General features: G+C 39.9%; 1 protein-coding gene across 1 annotated transcript in view; it reads left to right on the plus strand.

Annotated features, from left to right (window-relative positions):
- The window catches only part of OSBPL1A (oxysterol binding protein like 1A), a 210961-nt gene that overhangs the window by 59697 nt on the left and 123444 nt on the right, over nt 1–27820 (plus strand). The window contains exons 14-15 of the mRNA XM_052660236.1: nt 10463–10544; nt 26291–26397. Coding sequence (XP_052516196.1) covers nt 10463–10544; nt 26291–26397 — 189 coding nt within the window. The remainder of the gene's footprint in view (nt 1–10462; nt 10545–26290; nt 26398–27820) is intronic.

Below are 27820 nucleotides of genomic sequence, written 5' to 3' on the forward strand. Positions count from 1 at the left end.
TTTAAATAATGCAACCATAGTGATACCTTCCCTGGTCTGTAGTTTCATTTAAAAGCACGTGTAATCTCTAACTTTCTTGATTAGAGGTAAGGTTAAAGCGTCAGTGAGGAATGGAGAGGCCCTCATCTGAAGTGACATCAATGCCTCATCCATAGAACATACCAACATAAGTAATTGAAATGAAATAGGTATCTTTTTTCTTGGCATCAGTTTTGTGGCTGTACCTTTTAAATGAATGGGTTTGGAAGAATTAGAACTACAAAAGGATAATGCGTTTTGATTTAAATAATTATATCGGAACATGTGAATTTGCCTACTAAATTTAATCTTTTTTTAAATGAAATGAATTTATTGCAGAGTTTGAATGTTTCTATGTCAAAAACTTTAGTGAATTTAAGTTTACTAATATCTAAGGAGTTTTATTGACTTAAGTAAGTAAAGTCACTCAGTCGTGTCTGACTGTTTGTGACCCCGTGGACTGCAACCCACCAGGCTCCTCAGTCCATGGGATTCTCCAGGCAAGAATACTGGAGTGGGTTGCCATTTCCTTCTCCAGGGGATCTTCCTGACCCAGGGATCGAACCCAGGTCTCCCGCATTGGAGGCAGACACTTTAACCTCTGAGCCACCAGGGAAGCCCTTTATTGACTTAAGGATCTATCAACTTAAGAGATTCAGATATTTTGAATCCCTAATCTTATGTAACATGAAAAAATTTGAGCTCTTCCATGTTTGTTGAAGACATTCCCCAGAAGTTGACTGTTGCCTTACCAGCACCCCTTCTCTTTTAAAGCCAAATATGTAAAATGACAACCATAAACATAATTTTCAGATCGGTGAACTTTGCAAAAGTAACATGTAGCAGAACATCTAAGTAACATTAAAACTATTCAAATAAATAAAGAAGGTTTAAATTTCTAGACCCAAAGTCATGTGAGACAAGTAAAAAATAAAACTGTGCTAAATATTTTAACTTTTAATCAGTGTTCCTTAAGTGAAAAGAAATCCTTCCCTATTTATGTACCCTCAACAAAAGGGTAAATAATAAAACCTGGAAGGGCTTACAAGGCATGACAACTTCTTTCCCAGGATTATGGTAATTTTAAGACCTTTATAATGGAAGCTACAGGTAAAATATAAGTATACTAAGTTGCATATCATTAAAAAAACTTCCTTGAGGAAATGTTTCTTCTTTAGCTTCATTTTCCAGTTTTAGATTTATCAAGCACAACTCTAGCTTTTATTCCTTAGTTGAATATTGTGTTCTTATGTTAACTTTAAAGTCATGAGGTTTTTGCCTTGTAGATTTTATAGCACCTGAAGTCAGTGAGAGTTTCAGCCAGTGTTAAGTACTTCAGGTTTTGCAGGTTTACACTTACTCTTTCTAGCAGAAGTTGAATCCTTCCCTCTGTCTCGATTTCTGGAGGTTGGTCAGAAAAGGTAAAATCTGACATGAGCCTGAATTGTAGCTTGTGGTGGACCCGCTCCAGAACACCCTCAGTCCGTGGACTCTTAGGTTGCAGAGAAATACCGGGACCAATTTGTGAAATAGATCTATTCCAGATGTCTATAGACTTTCTAAAGGAAATGAGGAACTCTCGGACTGGAATGTTCTGAAACTACCTGAATTAACAAAAATTAACCTCATTCCCTCAACATGCTTTTGAACGAGTAAGTAGACTTATAAGAAACTGGGCGGGGGGGCGCTAGGGGAGTGTCCACAGAGTGACTGTGTCATATGATGCTCTTGGTCCCATTGTACCTCTTCAATGAGGGGCCTTCAGAAACTTAAACATTTTGTCTTAGCCTTCAGTCTGTCACTGTCTCGAGGTTTGGCCTACAGGGAGAGAAGTGTAAGATAGATCATAAAAATATTGGCCTTACAGTGTTGCCTTCATGGCAACTTGAAAGTATTTCTGAAATAAAAACTGGAAGAGAAATTAAAGCAGGTGTTGGTATAGAACTTTACTGTCTAATATGATTGCTACTAGATACATGTGACTATTAACATTTAAATGAATTAGAGTTAAATGAAAAATCCAGGAACTTTCTTTTTTTTTAATTTTTGTAGCTGTGCTGGGTCTTCATTGCTCTAGTTGTAGCAAGCGGGGGCTACTGTCTAGTTGCAGAGGGCCAGCTTCTCATTGTGGTGACTTCTCTCATTGCAGAGCACAGGCTCTAGGGCACATGGGCTTCAGTCGTTGCTTTAAAGCCCAAGCTGAACAGTCGTGGCACACGGGCTTAGTTGCTCCTTAACATGTGGGGTCTTCTGTGACCTACAGTCTAGCCTGTGTCTCCTGCATTGGCGGGTGGATTCTTTACACTGAGCTACCGGGGAAGTCCTAGTTCCTTATTTTAATTAGCCACATTTCAAGTGCGCAGCATTTCAGACTCTCTTGTTGACCATGATGGCTACTCCATTTCTTCTAAGGGATTCCTGTCCACAGTAGTAGATAATAATGGTCATCTGAGTTAAATTCACCCATTCCAATCCATTTTAGTTCACTGATTCTTAAAATGTTGATGTTCACTCTTGTTATCTCCTGTTTTGACCACTTCCAATTTACCTTGATTCATGGACCTAACATTCCAGGTTCCTATGCAGTATTCTTTACAGCATCAGACTTGACTTCCATCACCAATCACATCCACAACTGGGTGTTGTTTTTGCTTTGGCTCTGTCTCTTCATTCTTTCTGGAGTTATTTCTCCGCTGTTTTCCAGTAGCATATTGGGCACCTACCAAACTGGGGAGTTCATCTTTGAGTGTCCTGTCTTTTTGCCTTTTCATACTGTTCATGGGGTTCTCAAGGCAAGAATACTGAAGTGGTTTGCCCTTCCCTTCTCCAGTGGACCACGTTTTGTCAGAACTCTCCACCATGACCTGTCCGTCTTGGGTGGCCCTACACAGCATGGCTCATAGTTTCATTGAGTTAGACAAGGCTGTGGTCCATGTGATCAGTTTGATTAGTTTTCTGTGGTTGTGGTTTTCATTCTGTCTGCCCTCTAATGGAGAAGGATAAGAGGCTTATGGAAGCTTCCTGATGAGACTGACTGAGGGGGAAACTGGGTCTTGTTCTGATGGGCCATGCTGCATAAATCTTTAATCCAATTTTCTGTTGTTGGGCGGGGCTATGTTCCCTCCCTGTTGTTTGACCTGAGGCCAAACTGTGGTGGAGGTAATGAAGATAATGGTGACCTCCTTCAAAAGGTCCCAAGCACACACTGCCACACCCAGTGCCCTGAACCCTGCAGCAGGCCACTGCCAACCCACACCTCTGCCGGAGACTCCTGGATACGCACGGGCAAGTCTGGGTCCGTCTCTTGTGGAGTCCCTGTGCCTTTCTCCTGGGACCTAGTGCACACAAGGTTTTGTTTGTGCCCTTTAAGAGTCTGTTTCCCCAGTCCTGTGTAAGTTCTGGTGGCTCTGTGGAGGGGGTTAATGACGACCTCCTCCAAGAGGGCTTATGCATTACCGAGGTCTGCTGCACCCAGAGCCCCTGCCCCGTGGCAGACCATTGCTGACCTGTACCTCCGCAGGAGACACTCGAACACTCAGAGGCAGGTCTGGCTCAGTCTCTGTGGAGTCTCCTGGTGTGCACAAGGCTTTGTTTGAGCCCTCCGAGCATCTCTGGCAGGTATAAGGTTTTATTCTAAATGCGATTTTGCTCTTCCTACTGTCTTGCTGGGGCTTCTCCTTTGCCCTTGGACTTGGGTATCTTTTTTTTGCTGGGATCGAACATTCTTCTGTCAGTGGTTGTTCAGCAGTGAGTTTGAATTTTGGAGTTCTCTCAAGAGAAGATGAGCACACGTCCTTCTCTCTACCATCTTGCAAGCTAAATGTGGTACTTGGATGCAATCTCAAAAACGACAGAATGATCTCTTTTCATTTCCAAGGCAAACCATTCAATATCACAATAATCCAAGTCTGTGCTTCAACCAGTAATGCTGCAGAAGCTGAAGTTGAACAGTTCTATGAAGACCTGCAAGACCTTTTAGAACTAACACCCAAAAAAGATGTTCTTTTCATTTTAGGGGACTGGAAAGCAAAAGTAGGAAGTCAGGAAACACTTGGAGTAATAGGCAAATTTGGCCTTGGAGTATAGAATGAAGCAGGGCAAAGGCTAATAGCGTTTTGCTAAGAGAACGCACTAGTCATAGCAAACACCCTCTTCCAACAACACAAGAGAAGACTCTACACATGGACATCAACAGATGTTCAACACTGAAATCAGATTGATTATATTCTTTGTAGCCAAAGGTGGAGAAGCTCTACACAGTCAGCAAAAATAAGATCAGGAGCTGACTGTGGCTCAGATCATGAACTCCATATTGCCACATTCAGACTGAAATTGAAGAAAGTAGGGAAAACCATGGAGAAGGCAATGGCAATCCACTCCAGTGTTCTTGCCTGGAGAATCCCAGGGACGGAGGAGCCTGGTGGGCTGCCATCTGTGGGGTCGCACAGAGTCGGACACGACTGAAGTGACTTAGCAGCAGCAGCAGCAGGGAAAACCACTAGACCATTCAGGTATGACCTAAATCAGATCCCTTATGATTATACAGTAGAAGTGAGAAATAGATTCAAAGGATAAGATCTGATAGAGTACCTGAAGAACAATGGGTGGAGGTTTGTGACATTGTACAGGAGGCAGGGATCAATACCATCCCCAAGAAAAAGATATGCAAAAAGGCAAAATGGTTGTCCTAGGAGGCCTTACAAATAGCTGAGAAAAGAAGAGAAGTGAAAGGCAAAGGAGAAAAGGAAAGATACACCCATTTGAATGCAGAGTTCCAAAGAATAGCAAGAAGAGATAAGAAAGCCTTCTTCAGCGATCAATGCAAAGAAATAGAGGAAAACAATGGAATAGGAAAGACTAGATATCTCTTCAAGAAAATGAGAGATACCAAGGGAACATTTCATGCAGAGATGGGCAAAATAAAGGACAGAAATGGTATGGACCTAACAGAAGCAGAAGATATTAAGAAGAGGTGGCAAGAATACACAGAAGAACTGTACAAAAAAGATCTTCATGACCCAGATAACCACAATGTTGTGAACACTCACCTAGAGCCAGATATCCTGGAATACAAAGTTAAGTGGGCCTTAGGAAACATCACTATGAACAAAGCTAGTGGAGGTGATGGAGTTTCAGCTGAACTATTTCAAATCTTAAAAGATGATGCTGTGAAAGTGCTGCACTCAATGTGCCAGCAAATTTGGAAAACTCAGTAGTGGCCAAAGGACTGGAAAAGGTCAGTTTTCATTCCAATTCCAAAGAAAGGCAATGCCAAAGAATGCACAAACTACTGCACAGTTGCACTCATCTCACACACTAGAAAAGTAATGCTCCAAATTCTCCAGACCAGGCTTCAACAGTATGTGAACCATGAACTTCCAGATGTTCAAGCTGGTTTTAGAAAAGGCAGAACATCCAGTAATCAAATTGCCAACATCCGCTGGATCATCGAAAAAGCAAGAGAGTTCCAGAAAAACATCTACCTGTGCTTTATTGACTATGCCAAAGCCTTTGACTGTGTGGATCATAATAAACTGTGGAAAATTCTTAAAGAGATGCGAATACTAGACCACCTTACTTGTCTCCTGAGAAATCTGTATGCAGGTCAAGAGGCAACAGTTAGAACTGGACATGGAACAACAGACTGGTTCCAAATTGGGAAAGGAGTGCGTCAAGGCTGTATATTGTCACCCTGCTTATTTAACTTATATGCAGAGTACATCATGTGAAATGCCAGGCTGGATCAAGCACAGGCTGGAGTCAAGATGGCCAGGAGAAATATCAATAACCTCAGATATGCAAATGACAGCACCATTATGGCAGAAAGCGAAGAACTAAAGAGCCTCTTGATGAAAGTAAAAGAGGAGAGTGAAAAAGTTAGCTTAAAACTCAGCATTCAAAAAACTGAGATCATGGCAAATAGAAGGAGAAACAATGGAAACAGTGAGAGACTTTATTTTTTTGTGCTCCAAAATCACTACAGATGGTGGCTGCAGCCATGAAATTAAAGGACACTTGCTCCTTGGAAGAAAAGCTATGACCAACCTAGACAGCATATTAAAAAGCAGAGACATTACTTTGCCGACTAAGGTCCATCTAGTCAAGGCTATGGTTTTTCCAGTAGTCATGTATGGATGTGAGAGTTGGACTATAAAGAAAGCTGAGCGCCGAAGAACTGATGCTTTTGAACTGTGGTGTTGGAGAAGACTCTGGAGAGTCCCTTGGACTGCCAGGAGATCCAACCAGTCCATCCTAAAGGAAATCAGTCCTGAATATTCACTGGAAGGACTGATGCTGAAGCTGCAACTCCAATACTTTGACCAGCTGATGTGAAGAACTGACTCATTTGAAGAGACCCTGATGCTGGGAATGATTGAAGGCGGGAGGAGAAGGGGACAACAGGATGAGATGGTTGGATGGCATCACCGACTCAATCAACATGAGCTTGAGCAGTCTCTGGGACTTGGTGATGGACGGGGAGGCCTGTCTTGCTGCAGTCCATGGGGTCGCAAAGAGTCGGACATGACTGAGTGACTTAACTGAGCAAGTGCTCAATAGTCACATGTGGCTGTCACCTTGGACAATGCAGATATAGTGTTTCCATCATCATAGAAAGTTCTTTTGGATCAAACCAGGATGGGCGCTTACATTTGGGGTGGTACTAGGAAAGCAGGGGTTTTATTCATTGAGGATCTCTTGATTCTTACAGGCTCTTAACTATACCTGTGTTATAAGAAGTAATGAACAGATGCTAAATTTTAAACATATGAGAAAGTGATATCAGACTTTCTTGACCAAAGAGTAAATGATTCCTAATTAAAGTGAATACAGGAAGATGAGTGTACATCAACTCAAAGCTGATAGAGTGGTACCCATACAAGAAATCAAGCATATATATATATATAAATTCCATATATATATATTCCATATATATATATTCCATATATATATTCCATATATATATTCCATATATATATATATTCCATATATATATATATTCCATATATATATATATTCCATATATATATATATTCCATATATATATATATTCCATATATATATATATATATATATGGAGTACTGGTTTATCCTTGAAGTGGATTTGACTGGAGTTTGGAAAGTTTGGAGATGAGTATGGGGCTCCAGGGCTCAGGATGCTGGCTGTTGTCTGCAGAAGAAGGTTATCTGGGTTCTACAATCCATTATTTTTAAAGTTTAATGTTATTAAGGTACAGTTTTTATGTAATAAAATGAGGGCATTGTAGTGTCTTCAGTTTGATATGTTTTGACAAATACCCTGTGCGGCCGTCACTCCTATCCAGGTGTGGAATGTTTTTACCACCGAAAAAGGATCTCCGTTCCCCTTCCAGACAGTGATCTCTGCTCCATCTCAGGCAGCCGCTGAGCTGCTCTGTCGTCACAGTCTTGGTCAGCTCTGCCCATTCTACGATTCCGGCTGCATGGAGTCACACCATATGTCTCTTTGGTGGCTGTCATCTTTCACCCACAGTGTTGTGTGTATCAGTAGTTTCTTTTTATTGATGAGTAGAAAGCAGTCTGCTTTGGTCCCTTTTTTTGAAAATTGAAGTGTAATTGATATATAGTGTTGTGTTTCTGGCGTACATCAGTGATTCAGTTATACATACATTTTCTTACTGTTTTCCATTATGGTTTATTACAGGATATTACAGAATATAGTTGCCTGTGCTATACAGTAGGACCTTAGTTTTTATTTTATATATAGTAATTTTTATCTGCTTATGCTTCGGCTCTCAATTAACCAGCTATGAGATTGTCTGTATGTGGCAAATAGGCTGGAATTAATGACCTCTCTACTATCCTAGCCACTCTGTAGATACCTATTCCGCTGATACACATTTTTGAACTGTCTCTTGTGTCAGGGTGGACAAAGTAGTGTAATATCAACTTAAACCCAACAGCAGAACTCTGGATGGGAAGGAGCAGCAGCAGGAGACCTGTGTCCTGAGTGGGGCCCAGCTGCTCACCCGGGCGTCTGCCACCCTCTGTGGCCAAGGTGTGTGGGTGTGCTCCTGTTCTTGGGCTCTGTGCCCGGGTATCCTGGGTATAAAATACTGTCACACTTCAGCTATTAGAACACTGCTCGCATGAGAGCTCATTGATATAGGCTCAATAAAAATGGAAACCTAAGAAGAGTTCCTGACATCGGGTGCGTGGCATGGAAGTCAGTGAGACACCATGCTGGGCTCTGCGGAGAACATATGAACATTAACCTTCCTAAATCCCTGGTGGCTCCGACGGTAAAGCATCTGCCTGCAGTGCAGGAAACCCGGGCTCGATCCCTGGGTCGGGAAGATCCCCTGGAGGAGGAGATGGCAACCCACTCCAGTATTCCTGCCTGGTGAATTCCACGGACAGACGCGGGCTACAGTCTATGGGGGTGGCAAAGAGTCGGACATGACCGAGAGACTGAGTGCGCACACACTATTAGATTTTTAGGGTTTTGTACTGTAACCAATAGCCACTAAGAGGAAGTGATAACAAATTGGAGAATGTGGATTTTTAAAAATTGTGTTTATAATTACTGCTGCTGCTTAGCATCAATTAAATGACATTAATTGTTTAGAATAGCAGATACCTGTTTGTGTACAACTATGAAACCGCATCTGTAGATGGAATCTTTTCCAGCTGACGTACCGTGTAACTCTTATGTAAATTGTGGATCAGGGTAAGATTTTTGCCGTGAGAGATGCTGAAGGACGATGAATATAGTTCAGGTATTTGAGGATGATGCAGGAGAGTGTTTCTTGTCTTCAGTTGTAACCACAGGAACTATGATTATAGATTCACAGTCTGCAAGCGAAGCTAGTGTTTGCTTTTGTGCACCCAGCTAACTTTTCACCATAGGAAAAAAAAGAGAGACAGAAAACAGAAGTATTGACGTGCTCATGGGCAGGGGTATTAAATATGTATAGAGTGAAATGACAATTTTCTATTAATAAATTATGAGTGATACATTTGGTTGTACAGTGGATGTTTTCAGTGGCTCCTGATCGACTTTTTGCTTGCCTTAAATGTGTATTTAAAGCCTAGCTGAAAGAATTATCCAGCATATCACTTCTGTTTCTGTGGTGGCACAGAGAGGTATTGGCGCAGTGTAGGTATTCTTCCTATCCCCCTTCCTCCCCCAAAAATGAACTTCCCTTTTATGTTGTTGGAGCTCTCAAAATGGAGTAATGTACATTTTAACGGGAACATTGCCTGTCACGAATGTGATACCGTGATTAATTCTGCTGTGGTTGAGCTGAGTTGAACCACTGAAAGATTTATCAGGTGGGAAGCATGCATACCTGTATCACCTTGGCACGTAGGTCTGATTTAAGGGGAGTAAAAATGTTGGGTGATGAGCCAGTTGATGTTAGGAGTACAAAGTAGAGAGGATTCATGCGTGCGTGCTCAGTCATGTCCGACTCTTTGCTGCCCCTTGGACTGTAGCCCGCCAGGCTCTGTCCATGGGATTCTCCAGGTAAGAATACTGGAATGGATTGCCATTTCCTCCTCCAGGGAATCTTCTCAATCCAGGGATCAAACCCTGGTCTTCTGCTTGGGAGATGGATTCTTTTAAAAATGAGCCTCCAGAGAAGAATTCATGCGCTTAATGTATTACTCAACCTACAATAGTGTGATAATCTTGATAAGGTCAAGGTTCTCAGAATATTTTCTTATTGCCATAACCAACCAACTTTACAATGATGATTTTCTTGCTTCTTAGTTTCCTTTAAAGGGAAACTAAAAAAAACTTATTTTAGAACTACATTGTTAGATTTATCTGATTTTTTCAGTTTTGGATTTACAAATCTATACTAAGATGGGATGCACTTTACATCATAAAACTCTATTTTGCTTTTAGGGATCTAAATATGTAGAAATTTCATATTACACGGAAGACTGCTTTACCTTATTTTTATAAGCTTTCACTGACTGAAAAAATGTCCTACTGGTCTGATTATGTGGGGGCTGTGCTCACTTAGATTTGCTGAACGAAAATCTGGTTGTGGTTTCCAAATGTTAGTATCATCTGGATTTTTTCAAACAAAAACAATTTCTAAAAGATATTCTTAATGAGTGCATTTTATAATTTCTTGATGAATTTAACAAGCCTACTAGGTGTGAATAAATCAGAAATCTGTCAGATATATATTGTGTAATGAGTCAGTAGAAGTAATTGATACAGTTGTTTAGTATCTTGACATGTTGAATGTATTTAAAATTTAGAAATTTTTTGTATTAATTTGTACATGGTTATATTCAGTTTCTAAGGTGATTTTCTCTCACCCTTTTCTCTCTGTTAGGAACTTGTCTCAATGATTACAGTATATCAACCTGTGAGATAAAAAGTTTCAATGGCAACATTAAAGCAAGGTAAAAATCCTGTATTTAACTTTCCTTTTGTTTTCTTTTCCAGAAAGCACAGATATGCCAACAGAGACTAGATAGAGAAATTTCCAACTTTCTCAAGATGATCAAGGAGTGTGACATGGCTCAAGGTAAAAAAAAATAAAACCCCACTCTTCAAGACACCCATCATCATGGATGTTCATCCTTTAGTTGGTTATACATTACAGATAATTTTTGGTTTTGAATTCAGAATTGTATTTGAAAAACAAAGTTAACCTTCTGGGTCTGTAATTCATTTTGGCTATGGAGTGAGAGCTCTGTTTATGAATCCCAGAAGACTTGGGTTTTGGAGTCAAATTGTCTTAGATTTGAATCCTTGTTCTGCCACTTACCACTTGTTACTTTTATGCGGGACAGTTAATTTCTCAGAGGTTTAGTTTCCCTGTCTATAAAATGAAGGGGTTGGCAGTTCCCAGGTCTTGGTCTTTGCCATTCTGTGAACGTATACATGAACTTGTCTAATTATTAATCTCCTTTTCAAAAGTAAAGTTTATACCTTTACTCTTTAGTTATGAATTACCAAGAGTTAATTATAAGTACTCTGGAAATCAAAATACAACCCAATGCAAAATACAAAAATCCCAATATAAAATCCAATATGCAAATTAGGTTTTGAGAAAAAATTGATTACTTTGTAAATTAAACAGTTATCGTGCACCTTAGACTTGAGACTTTTAACAATTGCTTTAGACTTTAGCTCTGATATGTTTGTGAATAACTCCACTAAAATTTAATCAACTTAGTTGTCTATGAGATTATGATTATATCAATTTTAATCATGATCTAGTTTGTATGTGCCTGGGAAAGGTGAAGGTATGTTGATATCAGAATAAACTGAGCATAAAAGTTCTGTATCTGTCCAGGTGTACCTCAGGCATCACTTTGCTTCAGTTCAACAAACACTTATTTATATGAGTGATGACAGCTTGGGAAGGATAGCAGTCACTTTGACTATTAACTTCCAGCTGGAATATTTTATTACTCAGTGCTGTTTATGCTCAATGGGCTTTTAAATAATAACAGCTTCATTATATTTAATTCACATAAGCCTAGACTTCACCTATGTGGAGTGAATCAGTGGCTTTTTAGTATGGTCACAGACTTATGCAACTATGACTATCAATGGGCTTTTAAAATACCATCCTCACCAAGAATCATCAAAACTCAGCTGAGATACTAACAACATTTAAAAGATACAGAAACTGTACAGAGTGAGGTGAAAGGTAAAGATTATTTTTTTTCATCTGGACCAAAGTAAGAAATTATATCAGAACTACAACCAATTTTTTTTTTCTTCTTTTGAACCTTGAGACAGATGTCTTGGTTCAGGTCACCTGCATGACCTGTCACTCATAATGATGGCATCCATCGGTTGTGCTCTTAGAGACACACATGGTATTCAGTGCCAAGAGTGCGTTCACTTTGCACAGTGACGTCTGGGAAACTTTGAAAAATATTTGATTTGACAGTGCTATTTCATGTATCTGCAGTAAAAGTCAGTGGGTTTATACATGAACGATTATAGACATTGTTTTCTGAAAGACTGGCGTAGGTAAATAGAACAACACACCCTCAGGAATAGAGTAGAGATAATTTCATGAATGGAGTTAGAGTTTGAAGGTGACCGAGTCTGCTCTTAATGCCAATGGGTTGTACAGAATAACCTGGCCCATGTGGTTTATTCACGGAAGCTGATAGATACACATCCTACTCCAAACTGCCTACGTAGTTTTCCAGTGACATCTCAAGAGGAAAAACTAAAATGTTTGTGGACGGAATCCAGATCTTGTGGTTGGGATTGTTAGTTGGTTTTCGTTTTGGTACAAAACCATATGAATGTGAACTTTAAGACTCCACACCCTCTTTCTTACTGCATCTTCTAAGAATGGTACACATTCCGCTCTGTGCCGCCTGCGTCCAGATCACCGTAGCGCCTGGCCTTTACTCTCCCTGCCTTCCATGCTTAAAGGAGGTTGAGTCAGAAGGCTTTCAGGAACTCTTCCAACTCAAATGCTATGAAATACTGCATTATTGCTGCCAGGTTAATTTTAGAAAGTTACAGTTTAAAAATGATTATAAATGTGGTTTTGGTTTTTTTTTTTTTGGCTAAGAAAATCTTTTAAGTGTCCTTGAAACTGCAGAATAAAATGCAAACTTTTTATCTTGGCATTTAAGGACGCTTACTCCTTGGAAGAAAAGTTATGACCAACCTAGATAGTATATTCAAAAGCAGAGACATTACTTTGCCGACTAAGGTCCGTCTAGTCAAGGCTATGGTTTTTCCTGTGGTCATGTATGGATGTGAGAGTTGGACTGTGAAGAAGGCTGAGCGCCGAAGAATTGATGCTTTTGAACTGTGGTGGAGAAGACTCTTGAGAGTCCCTTGGACTGCAAGGAGATCCAACCAGTCCATTCTGAAGGAGATCAGCCCTGGGATTTCTTTGGAAGGAATGATGCTAAAGCTGAAGCTCCAGTACTTTGGCCACCTCATGCGAAGAGTTGACTCATTGGAAAAGACTCTGATGCTGGGAGGTATTGGGGGCAGGAGGAGAAGGGGACGACAGAAGATGAGATGGCTGGATGGCATCACGGGCTCGATGGATGTGAGTCTGAGTAAACTCCGGGAGTTGGTGATGGACAGGGAGGCCTGGCATGCTGCGATTCATGGGGTTGCAAAGAGTCGGACATGACTGAGCGACTGAACTGAAGGATGTTCTTAACCTGATCACAAACTGATTTTTTTAGCTTAATTTACAGTTCTTCTCCCCATGATCCCTGTGAACACTTTTGACCAAACACTGTGTCTTTTGATCCTCTGTTAAAGTAATACTTTTGTTTTCATGTGTGTGTTAGTCACTCAGTTGTATCTACACTCTTTGTGACCTCCATGGACTCTAGCCCATCAGGCTTCTCTGTCCGTGGGCTCCAGGCAAGAGTGCTGGAGTGGGTAGCTGTTTCCTTCTCCAGGGGATCTTCCCAACCCAGGGATTGAACCCTGGTCTCCCACACTGCAGGCAGATTCTTCATTATCTGAGCCACTATCGTTTTCATGAGTGGACCTTAAGCCTAATTTCTACCTGGATTAATGCCAAAGTTACGTATCTGACGTGGACAATACATCATTCAAGGTGTAAAGAATGTAGTATTGAAATTGCCAGAATTTGATCTTTACCAAAAACCTGGTTGCAAAAATGAATAAAATAACTCAAACTTATAAAACTTTTGGAAGACTTTCTGAAGGCCATGTAGTCAATCTGTTCTACCCGACAACTCTAAATTTACCCTTAGTTGTAATAGCCAGGTTTTGACCATTGTAAATAATGTTGTATAGTACACTTTATATTTGATCACATCACTTTATTACCATAGGATTCTTGGCTATGAGATTAATGGGTGAAAATGTATTAATGTTTTTGAACCTATTGATGTATACTTGTAAGTAACTTTCCAAAAAAGATATTACTTTACACGCCAAGTTTAATGCATGCGCTTTATTGCTAAATGTGTATAGTAAATCCCTGGTTGAAGACATTATCATGTTTTCACTTACCGAAAAGAAAACATCTTGAAAAGCACTTTTGTTCAACCCACTTACTTTAGTCAAAGTCCTGGACTTTGAGTAAGGATTCTTATCACCCCTTCACTGTTGCCATACCAGTCTAAACAATCCTCATCTCCTCCGTGCGCTATTAAAAACAGCCTCCTGACTCAAATCTCACCCGTGTTCTCTACAGTCCCTGCCCCAAGGATCCTTCTAAAGCATTAGTGGGGTGATACTCTTAGCTCAAAACACCCCTTTGCTTCCAGGGCTCTTCACTTAGAGTCAAAGATGAAGTCCTTCTAATGATTTACAGAGTCTTCCTGTCCTATCTCACCTCTCTGTCCTCCTCTCCTGCCTGCCTCTCTGCAGCCTCACTGGCCTTGCTCTTCCTTAAAGCTGCCTGGGTGTGCTGGCCCTTCTGCCTGGAAGGCTTTTCTCCAGGACTTTCCCTGACCCCCTCCCCCTTGTTCCAGCAGAACCTTGCTTGATGCCCTGGGCCCTTGATCACTATCAACTTGAGAAGCATTCTTAGGGCTTCTTTGCCCTTGGCCCTCTGATTGGCTCCAGCTGACAGAGATCTTGTCAGGAGATGGGGGAAGGGTGGGAGGAGGGGTAGGTTGGGGTCACCCCGCTCCCTCCTGCATGGCTGTGGTCTCCCTGTGGCTGGACTCCCCTCTCGATGGGCCCAGGGCCCTAGTCTGTGACTCCAGTTCCCACCGCCCTCTCCCTCTGCCCTCTGTCCCAGGATGGGCCTGCCTGCCTGCCTGCCTGTCCGCTCACCCTCCTCATCTTTGTGAGTCACCTCCTTTTAAAATTATCTTAGTTGCACTTTGACTTTGCGGGCTCTTTCTGCCCTGACGTTATTGATACCAAGTCCTGTCTCAACGTCCGCCTCGGACTCTCTGCACCTCCAGCCTTGCGTTGTTCTTCTCTTTGTCACTCAGCAACCTTCGTGCGTGTGTGTGGAGTTGACTGTCTGCCTCTCCTGTTGGAGTATAAACTCCACGAAGGGAGGAACTTTGCTCTGTTTTATTCACAGATTATCGTCACCTAAACTATGTGCATAGCACATAGTAGGCGCTTGTGTTCCCTTGGCCCTTGTCCAACCTCCCCTCCGCTCCCCTTTCCCCCCACACACACGCATTTTGAGTGAATGAAATGAGTAACATATTTAGCTAATAAATTTATAACATTTCTGTTGAATTTGGGGAGAAACGATTACTACATTTGTTCTGTCAAGTTAATGATTATACAGATCATACAATTCAGTGAAATTTTTTTTTTTACTTTATTTACTTTTTTGGAGGCTAATTACTTTACAATATTGTATTGGTTTTGTGATACATTGACATGAATCCGCCACGGGTGTACATGTGTTCCCCATCCTGAACCCCCCTCCCACCTCCCTCCCCACCCCATCCCTCTGGGTCATCCCAGTGCACCAGCCCCGAGCATCCTGTATCATGCATCAAACCTGGACTGGCGATCCGTTTCACATGTGATAATTTACATGTTTCAGTGCCATTCTCCCAAACCATCCTACCCTCACCTTCTCCCACAGAGTCCAAAAGACTGTTTTATACATCTGTGTCTCTTTTGCTGTCTCGCGTACAGGGTTATCGTTACCATCTTTCTAAATTCCATATATATGTGTTAGTATACTGTATTGGTGTTTTTCTTTCTGGCTTACTTCACTCTGTATAATAGGCTCCAGTTTCATCCACCTCGTTTAGAACTGATTCAAATGTATTCTTTTTAATGGCTGAGTAATACTCCGTTGTGTATATGTACCACAGCTTTCTTATCCATTCATCTGCTGATGGACATCTAGGTTGCTTCCATGTCCTGGCTATTATAAACAGTGCTGCGATGAACATTGAGGTACATGTGTCTCTTTCAGTTCTGGTTTCCTCAGTGTGTATGCCCAGTAGGGGGATTGCTGGGTCATAAGGCAGTTCTATTTCCAGTTTTTTAAGGAATCTCCTCACTGTTCTCCATAGTGGCTGTACTAGTTTACATTCCCACCAGCAGTGTAAGAGGGTTCCTTTTCCCCACACCCTCTCCAGCATTTATTGCTTGTAGACTTGGAGAGCAGCCATTCTGACTGGCGTGAAATGGTACCTCATTGTGGTTTTGATTTGCATTTCTCTAATGATGAGTGATGTTGAGCATCTTTTCATGTGTTTGTTAGTCATCTGTATGTCTTCTTTGGAGAAATGTCTGTTTAGTTCTTTGGCCTATTTTTTGTTCGGGTCGTTTATTTTTCTGGAATTAAGCTGCAGGAGTTGCTTGTATATTTTTGAGATTAATTCGTTGTCAGTTGCTTTGTTTGCTATTATTTTTTCCCATTCTGAAGGCTGTCTTTCCAGCAAACAAAAACCCATTTCCAGTAAATTAAATCCCAGGCCCAGACGGCTTCACAGCTGAATTCTACCAAAAACTTAGAGAAGAGTTAACACCTATCCTATTCAAACTCTTCCAGAAAATTGCAGAGGAAGGTAAACTTCCAAACTCATTCTATGAGGCCTCCATCACCCTAATACCAAAACCTGACAAAGATGCCACAAAAAGAGAAAACTACAGGCCAGTATCACTGATGAACATAGATGCAAAAATCCTTAACAAAATTCTAGCAAACAGAATCCAACAACATATTAAAAAGATCATACATCATGACCAAATGGGCTTTATCCCAGGAATGCAAGGATTCTTCAATATCCGCAAATCAATCAATGTAATACACCACATTAACAAATTGAAAAATAAAAAGCATATGATGATCTCAATAGATACAGAGAAAGCCTTTGACAAAATTCAACATCCATTTATAATAAAAACCCTCCAGAAAGCAGGAATAGAAGGAACATATCTCAACATAATAAAAGCTATATATGACAAAGCCACAGCAAACATCATCTTCAACGGTGAAAAATTGAAAGCATTTCCCCTAAAGTCAGGAACAAGACAAGGTTGCCCACTCTCACCACTACAATTCAACATAGTTTTGGAAGTTTTGGCCACAGCAATCAGAGCAGAAAAAGAAATAAAAGGAATCCCGATTGGAAAAGCAGTAAAACTCTCACTGTTTGCAGATGACATGATCCTCTACATAGAAAACCCTAAAGATTCCACCAGAAAATTACTAGAGCTAATCAATGAATATAGTAAAGTTGCAGGATATGAAATCAACACACAGAAATCCCTTGCATTCCCAAACACTAACAATGAGAAAACAGAAAGAGAAATTAAGGAAACAATTCCATTCACCGTTGCAACGAAAAGAATAAAATACTTAGGAATATATCTACCTAAAGAAACAAAAGACCTATACATAGAAAACTATAAAACACTGGTGAAAGAAATCAATGAAATCTTGTAGGGACTTAAATAGGGAAGAAACTGTCAGCCCTGCCCTCGGGAGCAGTTTGCATTCTTTAACAGATGGGGTTTCCTCAGTCAATGCCGTTGGTTTTCATATCGGATTCTTCTCTGGATTCAGTGATTTTCCTCAGACAAACCTTTGAATAGTTCTTTTCACTGAGGATCTGTGAGTAGCGAACTTTCCCTCTCACCTAAATCTTTATTTGACCTCCGCTGGGTTACAGTTACTGTCCATTAGTTTTTTTTTTTAGTATATAATTTTATTTAGTTTTGACTTTTGGCTATGGGTCTTTTGTCGCTGAGTGGGCTTTTCTCTAGTTGTGGCAAGCAGGGGCTACTCTCTGGCTATGGTCAGGCTTCCCAGGGCCGTGGCTTCTCTTGTGGGGGGCACAGGCTCCAGGAGTTGTGGCCCAAAGGCTTGGTAGTCGTGGCTTCTGGGCTTAGTTGCTCCTCAACATGTGGGATCTTCCCATATCAGGGATCAAACCCCCTGCTTCCTTAACTGGCGGGCAGATTCTTTATCGCTGAGCCTCCAGGGAAACCCCTCTGTTAGTGTTTTGAAGATGCAATGCCAATTTCTTCTGGCTTCTAACATGGCACCCCGCTCCAGTACTCCTGCCTGGAAAATCCCATGGAGGAGGAGCCTGGTGGGCTGCACTCCATGGGGTCTCGAAGAGTTGGACACGACTGAGCGACTTCACTTTCACTTCTAACATTCTAATGACAATTCTTTGGTAGGCTTTTTTTTTTTTTTTCTGTTTAAAGTTCTCTTATTGCTTTTCAAAGATCTCCCCTTTGTCTTTGTTGTTTTGCAGTTTTAAAGTGTCTTACATTTGCTATTTGAGACTGTTTTTAATTCAAAGACTAGTTCATTCCTTCTTCAGTCTAAGAAAGCTCTTTGTTGTCGCTTCACACCTGACTTCTTCATTCCTTCTCTTCGGCAGATACTTGTTGTGGTCATGTTGGGAGGCTTCTTATTTTATACCCCGTCTCTTAGTGTCTCATTCTGTTTCTATTTTTTTCTGTGTTACATTCTGAGTAATTTCCTCAGATCTACATTCTAGTTTCAGTTTCTTTCTCAATTTGATCTAGTTGGTCTGTTCAGTCCTCTGACTTTCTAATCCTAATGGACTGTATTTCATCATTGTAGAAATTCTAGGTGGTGGTTTTAAAAGTTTTTATATTTTTCCATAGTACATGTATTTCTATGGACTGCTCTTCCATAGTGCATGTATTTCTAACTTTATCGCTAATAATTTTAAATATATAAAACAGCCCTTTTCAGTGTGTTCTTAGGTCTCAAGCTGTTGGTGGAGCCGGTTCTTTGGTTTTGTTGGCTGACTGTCCCTTGGAATGGATTGTTTGCTTCACTTTGGATTTTAACTTTTTATGGAGAGTATGTTTTTCCTCCTCCTGGATTATGGAACTGTCCCTTCACAGGAGTTTTGTTTCTGTTGAGTATGTAATCATTTTAAAATCGGATTGCATACTAAATGTGGTACAAGCTAGGGATTTCTGTTTTTCATGATGCCCACCCAGAGCACTGGTAGGAAATGCCCTTCTTCACTGCTGCCCTGCCCGTTTCTGTTTTTTCTGGGGATCCAGCCCTTTACAAGGCCTTGCTCTGCTTGGTGAGATCAGAGCCACATCTCCCTTCACGAGGATGTGAAGGAGCAGCTCTCAGCTCCCCAGCTTTGTCCAGCTGACCTCTGACCCCCTCCCCCCACACCCGGTGCTTGGCCTTCCCCATTGCACCTCTGCCTGTTCCTGTTCTGTCAGCCTTGACTTTTCTGTTGGTTTCCAGCATATCTGGGATTTGGTTCTTTCCACCTCTGATATATATTATATTATTACTATTATTTCATCAGCATCTTTATGGGTTTGGGTTGGAAGGATGTTTCCTCATCAATGTAGTCAGCTAGGTACCACAAGTGTCCCATGCACTTTCTAATGTGAAATATGTCAGTAATACACAAATTGTATTATCTAGAATACAGCCACACATAGCCCTTTTTGTGTGTGTACTTTTCATATATTTACTCGTTTTTAAAAAATATTTATTGATTTGGCTGTCCCAGGTCTTAGTTGCGGCACGGAAACTCTTAGTTGCAGCGTATGGAATCTAGTTCCATCACCAAGGACCGAACCTGGGCCCCCTGCATTGGGAGCATGGTGTCACAGCCACTGGACCATGAGGGAGGTCCTTATATTAACACTTTTATTCCTTATGACAACCCAGTGTTAGTGCATGCCTATTATGTCCATTTTATAAATAAGCTAACGGAGGCACAGAGGGCTTATGTAACTTGTCTTGGGTCACATGGTTGGTAAAAACCAGACAGAGTTTGATCCTAGGCAGCCTGGCTGCAGAGACTGCTCTTCACCAGTAAAGAACCTGGACTAAATAAAAAAATTCTGTATTTCCTTCTAAACTTTTGATCTGTGAGCTAGAAAAGGTTACAGATTTTCATGCCTAGATCTGCACCTACAGTGGAAGGTAGAACTCATTGAGGACAGTCACTTGGCTGCTGCTGCTAAGGTATTGTTCCAGTCCTTAAGGTCTCCCATTCAGAAGTTCAAGGGGACAGTGGAATTGATGCAGGGCCGAAGTCTCCAACTCACAACAAAAAAATCCTTTGTATTTTTTCTGTCAATTATTGTTATTATTTTTTCCTCTTCTCTTGTCCTGAGGTTCTTTCTGGTATTTCTCATCTCAAAGAAGACATCTCCATTTGATACACTTGCCCAAGCCCAAGCCTTGGCATCGTCTTAACCTTGGAGTGCATCCTTGCAGCGATGCGCATCCTGTGTCTCCTGTATCTCCCCGTCCCTTTCTCTGTCCCTCTGTCCCTGCACTGACGCAGGCCACAGCCATCCTGTCCGTAGGTTGCAGCTCTTCTCATCTGGCCATGCTGCCTCCAGGGAGTGTTGCACATTGTGGTTTGAGAGGTGCCTCTAAACACAAATCAGCTCTTGAGACCTCAGTGCCTTAGGGGGTAATCGAACTCTGCCTTGACCTGTGTCTCCTCACTTCAGCCATATCACCTCTCACCTCCTCCTCAGAGTTCAGCAGCGCTGAACTTTTCTCATGCCTTAGGGTCATTGTTCTCATCATGTGAAATACTAGCTTTTCCTCATCTTTTAAGTGTAGCTTCTAGAAACTTCTTGGCTTCTCTAAGACTAGCCTACGTGCTCTTACTTTGTGTTTCCAAATGACCCTCCAACTAATTCGCATCACTACCTCTTTCTGTTTCCATTTCCCGCTCTGGGCAGACCTAGCTGCCTCAGGTCTCAGAAGGGGACAGAAGAACAAGCAAAAGCTCAGGCCACTACCTTTACACCTGCCCAGGCCTGTAATATGGGGACTTCCCAGATGGCTTAGTCGGTAAAGAATCTGCCCGCAATACAGGAGACCCAGATTCCATCCCTGGAGAAGGGAATGGCAACCCACTCCAGTGTTCTTGCCTGGGAAATCCCATGGACAGAGGAGCCTGGTGGGCTACAGTCCATAGGGTCACAAGAGTTGGACATGACTTCGTGACTAAACCACCACCAGCACCACCCTGCTCTGAGAGCTGTCCCTGATCTCAGTAGGGACAGGGCACTGGGTGGAGAGCGGGATGCTGTTCTGGTCCAGGCTTCCTTTCAGGCACCCAGGTGGAGGAGTCAGATAGAGGAGACAAAGTGGTTATGAAACAGTGATTTAGTACTCTTACTTTGCCTGGTCCATAGGAGAAAACACCATCACTTTCTCTCTCCTCACCTTACTCATTGAGGCACAGACTTTACCAGCACTTCCCTCCTGACTTTCCTGGAGGCAGAGCTCCCTGGATCCCACGTGACTCTGTATCGTTTGTTTCGTTGATTGGGTTTTCTCTCAAGATTACTCCCGAAAGGTTAGGAGCCACTGCCAGGGCAGTGTAGTCACGGGCGATGCAAGTCCAGTTACAGCCTTTGGTGGAGATTTTAATCCAGTTTTCCTCCTTTCTTCTATTCACTCTTATTTGTAAAAGAATGCAAAATACATTTCATAGCTCTGCTGGCTGCTTCCTGATTTTTGAACCCAAAAAGTCTTCCCAACTGGTGCTTTCTTTTCTAAAATTGTTGAATTAATTCATTTTAGTTTTTCTAATAAATATATGCTTTCCCTCTGACTATTCTAAAGACTCCCTCTGATCAATACTGTTCATTCAATAATAATTGTTTTACTTTCTGTTTTCCTTGCTAGACTGTATTGTAAGGACAGAAACTGTTTCTCAGTTGCTTACCGCTTTATCTCAAGCACCTGGAACGTAGTGCCTGCCACATGACAGCCACTCAGTAAATGGCAGATGCAGGTCCTCTTACCTCTCAAGTTCTCATTGATCATAATTCTCAGACTCTTCTGCTCAGAACCAGTATTTTCAGACTATCTGAAAATAACAGTTATAGATATTTTGGATAAATTTGTTTTATTGGACATTGTGTTTAACAATAACAAACTTATTCTTTCTGACCCAAGTACCCTTTACTTTTATCAAACTCCCCTTTATTATTCCATCCCATAATGGTAGCTCTTTTCTCTAAATGTGTGACATTTATGTGTGTACAGTTTGTTTGCTTTTTATATCTTGTAGCATCCCTGTTATGATCTTTTTATTCTTAAACTCATGCTTTTAACTCATTTAACACATGCTGCTTGAATTATAAATCTTACACTTCCGTTGCAACTAGTGCAGATTTATAGATGTAGATACATAGATCAGATGCTCAGTGGTACTTGTTTAGTGGGTGACTGATTTCAAGCTAATCATCTTAATTTGAACAGGAAATAGATAAATTTATATTTTTGTATCTTATATGATGCCACCAATCTTCATTTTTTTTCAAGTTACGGTTTTATGCAGTAGAAGTTTTTTAGAAGAGTAGTTGATTTTTATGTCCAGCAATCTTTTCCCCCATTTTGGGGAGAGAGTATTGATTGTCTTGAGGGATTTATATAATTCCAATGGAGTATGAATCAATTTAGAAATACCTTTTCTCATGGACATATTCAGATACATTACATTTTCTGTTTTCTACCACAAGAGAAAAATTGTCTTATTTTGATATTTTCTTTATTGGCTGCCACCTTAGCTTTGTCACTAGATAGCTTTGGGACTTTTTATTCTCAACTGTTTGTGTTTACTTAAAAAAAAAACAAAAAACACTTACGGCAACACTGTGTCCAAAAGGACTAGGGTGAGAGGGTGAGGAAATGCCATTCATCCAGTTTTTTCCTCTTAAATATCTTGTCCCCAATGATAGAAATATTTGAGTTAAATTGAAAAACAGACAAAAGAGATTTTCTTGTGCCTCAAGTAAAAAGAAAGTGTAGTTTAAAATAATACATTTATCCACCTATACTAATTAACCAACCTGTAGTAATATAAATGAAAATGTTTATGTCTTAAATATTTCTGGGGCTTCCCTAGTGGCTCAATTGGTAAAGAATCTGCCTGCAATGTGGGACACCCACGTTCGATACCTGGATCAGGAAGATCCCCTGGAGAAAGGAATGGCAACCCACTCCAGTATTCTTGCCTGGAGAATCCCATGGACAGAGGAGCCTGGTGGGCTACAGTCCATGGGATCACAAAGAGTTGGACACGACTGAGTGGCTAACCCTTTAGCTAATATCTAATAATTCTTCTGTTGTAAAATAAAATAACCCAGAGTGATTTGGATTTTCTATGCAAGTCAATGGGAATAAAATATTTTTTATTATTTTTCGTTATTCTTTTAATATTTGCGTCTTTGTACAAAGTTTGGTGTACAGTATTGGGGGGGCGGTTAAAGAGGTGTAGAGCTTACTGAGATTAGCAGCACAGAGTGAGCATATGTACCGTGTACATGTGAGCAGAGTAGCGGAGCATATGCAAAGGGCCTGAGTTCTCAGCAAGGGGGTGTGGCTACGTATGGAGTCCAGTAGAAGAGGTCACCTCCCACAGTGATTTTTAAGGAAGGCTTCATGGGGAGAATGGCATTTGAACTTGACCTTAAATTTTAGTTAAGAGGAGAAACCTCTTAATGACTATGTCCAGTATTCACAAAAAAGGGAACATCTTTAACAAAAGTTTAGAAGTAGTAAAATAGGATCATATTTCTAGGAAAACAGATATTCCCAGGAAAATAGACTGGCTGAAACTGACCATTTATGGAATGATTTAAATGTTAATCTAAGGAGTGTAGACTTTTTCTCTATAAGGAGAACAATGGAGGTGTTCTGTATTAGGGTTTAGTTTAACAGCAAGGGACAAGCACTTCCCCACTAGTTTTAAAACTTACCCAATTAAAAATTGTACATTGTAATCATGGAAACGACAGATTGTGAGCTTTTTATACATGTCTCTAAAATTAAGCTTTTCACATATAATCTTCCAGCATCTTTCCTGAGTTCAACAATATTTTTAGTACAAAAAATAACTTTTTCTCTCAAATTAACTGGTACTATTTAAGTGTCCAATCCTCAGGGTAGGCCAGATATGGTAACATACTGCCTTTTTGCATTTATTATAGCTCAGTCTCTAAATATTAGTTGGCTAAAGCATATTTGCAGTGATTCCTAGTTGGTAACTTTTCTAGAAGCTTAGCCGTTCTCCTTTATGTAATCAGTATGAGACGTCATTGCATAAGAGGCATACTGGTGTCAACCAACTGGCCTTGATACATAGCCCTGAACCAGTGTGTTTACCATAGTCCATGGTTCTACACTATCCCACCATGCAGGTTAATATTAATTCTAGCATCTTGTTTGGACACTAGATTGTCAGAGAAATTAGGTAACTTTTGACTATTTTGGACAGAAGAATTTGACATTCAATAAGAGATTCCTATAAAAACTTGTCTTAATATATATTTCTTGGAATACCTTTTGAAAGCTTGTTTAACAATTTGTAAAGTGCCCCTAAAACTCATTGGCAAAAACCCTGATGCTGGGAAAGATTGAGGGCAAGAGGAGAACAGGGTGATAGAGGATGAGATGGTTGGATGGTAACACTGAGTCAATGGACATGAGTTTGAGCAAGCTCTGGGAGATAGTGAAGGACAGGGAAGCCCGACATGTTGCAGTTGATGCAGGTGCGAAGTGTCAGATACAGCTTGGCGACTGAGCAACAACAACAGTAAAATTTATTTTGACATTTAATGTTTTATGGAAATCAGTAAGTATCTTAAGTGTGAGATATCTAAAACATAGACATAATTGGAGGTAATGATGGCATTTAATAAAAACAAGTATATCCATGAATGGACCGTGCTTCCATTTTTCTGTCCTTTGTGCCACGAAGGTGGAAGATTACTAGATTACCCAGATAATTTACGGGAGGCAGAGGCTGTGTCTGTTTTTTCTTGTGCATCTCCTCACATCCCCAGTCCCCAGCTCTGTGTAAGACATCTGTTGAGGTACTATTTGAGTCACATGGCGTCTAGCATATGGTACTCTCTTTTGCTATTTAGCAGCTAAGTACAGAATAAATCTTCACAATGTGTATCAAAGATTGCAAAAGAAGTATGTAAAGTCAAATTTATCTTAAAATTTAGTAGTTTCCAATTATTTGGGTGTCATTAATAATAGCAAACCCTAGGAAACTCTAGCCCATGAGATGCAAAATATGATAAAATGTCGTTTGGTCTTTATATCAAGATACTAATAAAAGACTGTTCTTACTTCATTCACTGTGATCTTTACCTTTTATTGCATACTTTTGCCTTATGAGTTTTAAGAAATAATTTTTCCAAGAAAAGGACTTATCTTTGCTAAAATATATCTCCTTCATATAAAACATTTGGAAAATTTAAAAAGAGAACAGGTTAATACAACTTGATAACTTAGAAATAATGGCTAAATAATTTGTCATATTATTTGTCATATTTCCTATAGATTTTCTTCCCACTGGAAAATTTTTGTTCAGATTTGTTGGCATTTGATTCCCTTGATTCTTTTTGTTTATTGACTTTGTTTACCATGTTTTAAGAATAGTGGTTTAAGTACATCAAGATTACTTACAATACAGAGGATGCGACAGATTTAATTGTCTTTCTCCCTTTATTTTTTTCTTAAAGCTTTCGTATTATAATTTCTCTGTTTTGATGGAAGGGACAGATTTAAAGGATCTTAATGTATAATTAACATTAAATTCCAGGCTATTTCAACTAAGTACACTTTTCTCACATTAATATGACATTTCACTTGTTTAAGTGACATGTATGCATTTTGTGGTTTTCTCTTGCCAGAAAAAAAAAATGAATGATGGGAAAAGTGGATTAAGATTTTCTTTAGGGGGTCCAAGGAAGATACTGATATTATCATTTGTTTCCCAACTTATGTATACGGAAGGATATTGGACCTTGACAAGGCTGTATTTTTGAGAGCGAAAGACCTATTTATACAGAACGGTTATCCAAATAAGATGTAGAGGAAGTTGAATTGATACCGCCTTCAGATCTCTTAGCTGTCATGTCAACTAAAGAATTATTTTTGTCTCTTTTTAGCACTTTGCCTTGGAATGAAATTACTTATCTAGTAATGAATATCATGAAAGGAGAAGTGTTAATGTTTTATAAGTAATGATATCAGTCCTTCTTGACAGCTGTTTTTCTTAAACATTATTTATGTCTATAAAATTTTTTTTTTTTTTTTTTTTTTTTTTAGTCCTGGCTCTTCTCCTTTTACGATATAGGCTTTTCTAGGTCAAGGCTTTCTCCTTTTCTTTTTCTATATGAATGTATATGCCCTGCATACAGTAGGTACTTAATAAACACGCCAGAGGTACAGTAATTGCATGCTTAAGGCAGCTAGAAGGAAAAAATGAGGTTAGTAGATATGAAAATATGCTCGTGATCTTGTTTTACTTTACTATTACTTAAAATACCGCTCATTTATTTTATTTATAGAAATGCTTCCATCGTTTCTTCAGAAAGTTGAAGTTGTCGCTGAAGCTTCTAGAGAAACTTGTGTAGCTTTGAGTGACTGCCTTCATCTCTTCACTAAACAAGAAGGGGTAGGTCGTTTGGAATTGAATTTTTACAGTCATTGTTTGGGTGCCACATGCTTGATTATCCAGTACCTCATTGCTTTCAAATTGTCCAAAGATAGGAGGAAACAGAGTTAGTAAAGGAAATGAAAGCTTCATTTTTCACCAGAAGTTAGAACTTATTTATTCTTAAGTAGATTGATTCTGAAATAACTTGTGTTCATATCATCTAATTTGCTTATGTACCCATGTTTAACAAGTATGTTTATAGTTGATCTATTCAGAGATGTGGCGTTTCGATAAGAGGGGTATGAAAATATTCTAGAAACAAAAGGTCTGTATGTAAAATACAAAACAAAAGGTTTATGTGAAAAATACATGCTTTTGTTGAGATAATATATTGCTCTCACATTTACCTATGTGAACTGAACTTAATGGATTAAATGTTCTTTTGTGTTCTTTGCCATTTATTCTTTCCCATTTAAAAATCTGTCATTTGATCTTCCAGATATGAGTACAAGTGGTATGCTATCCATTAGTAACTGTTTTTCTAAGGACTGAAAAGTCGTTAAAGTGCGTTTTGGCTGCCTGAACTTGGACTTCTCTTTTGTATGCTTCCCCCTCCCCCGCCGCTACCCAATTTTCATGATTTTATGCACACATGTATGTATGTTTACATGCCATGCTGCACAGCTTATGGGATCTTAGTTCCCCAACCAGGGATTGAACTTGTACCCTTAGTGGTGAAACTGCAGAGTCCTAACCACTGGACCACCAGGGAATTCCCCCATTTTCATGATTTTAATGCAAGCCAAGTAGCAATAGCCATTCTTCCGTATAAGTTCTAGGTATATGTTTTTAAACTTTTTAGATTGACACCAAATTTCTGTTTTGTTTGTTTTTTTAGATTCCACATATATGTAACATCGTGGGATATGTTTTTCCTCTAAGTGACTTACTGGACTTAGCACAATACCTTCCAAGTACTCTCAGTTTCCTATTCTTGTTATAATTGATTTGTGCCTTTTGTTTAGAGTTGAGGTTTTGGTAAAACAAGGTAGATTAAAATGGTTATATATATATATATATATATATATATGTTTCTCATATATATAAGGATCTAAAATTCTGTTTTCCCATCTTTAGAATAGAAGCCTTGAGAATTAATAGGAAATTTAAAAAACGCTGTGTTTGTTATTTATACCACAAATTCTGTAATCATTTTATTTGGGCAATAAGAAAATCTATGTGGGAAGTCCCTGGTTGTTCAGTGGCTAGACTGTGCTTTCACTGCTGACGGCCTAGGTTCAATCCCTTCTTGGGGAACTAAGATGTCATAAGCCGTGAGGTGCAGCCAACAAGGAAAAGTAATAATAATCTGAACTCGTTTAAACAAACAGAAAATTAATAGAATTCTGTTAAATACCTTAGGAAAAAAATAATTGTTCAT

Source organism: Budorcas taxicolor, chromosome 22, assembly GCF_023091745.1.
Source record: "Budorcas taxicolor isolate Tak-1 chromosome 22, Takin1.1, whole genome shotgun sequence".
Taxonomy (NCBI): Eukaryota; Metazoa; Chordata; class Mammalia; order Artiodactyla; family Bovidae; genus Budorcas; species Budorcas taxicolor.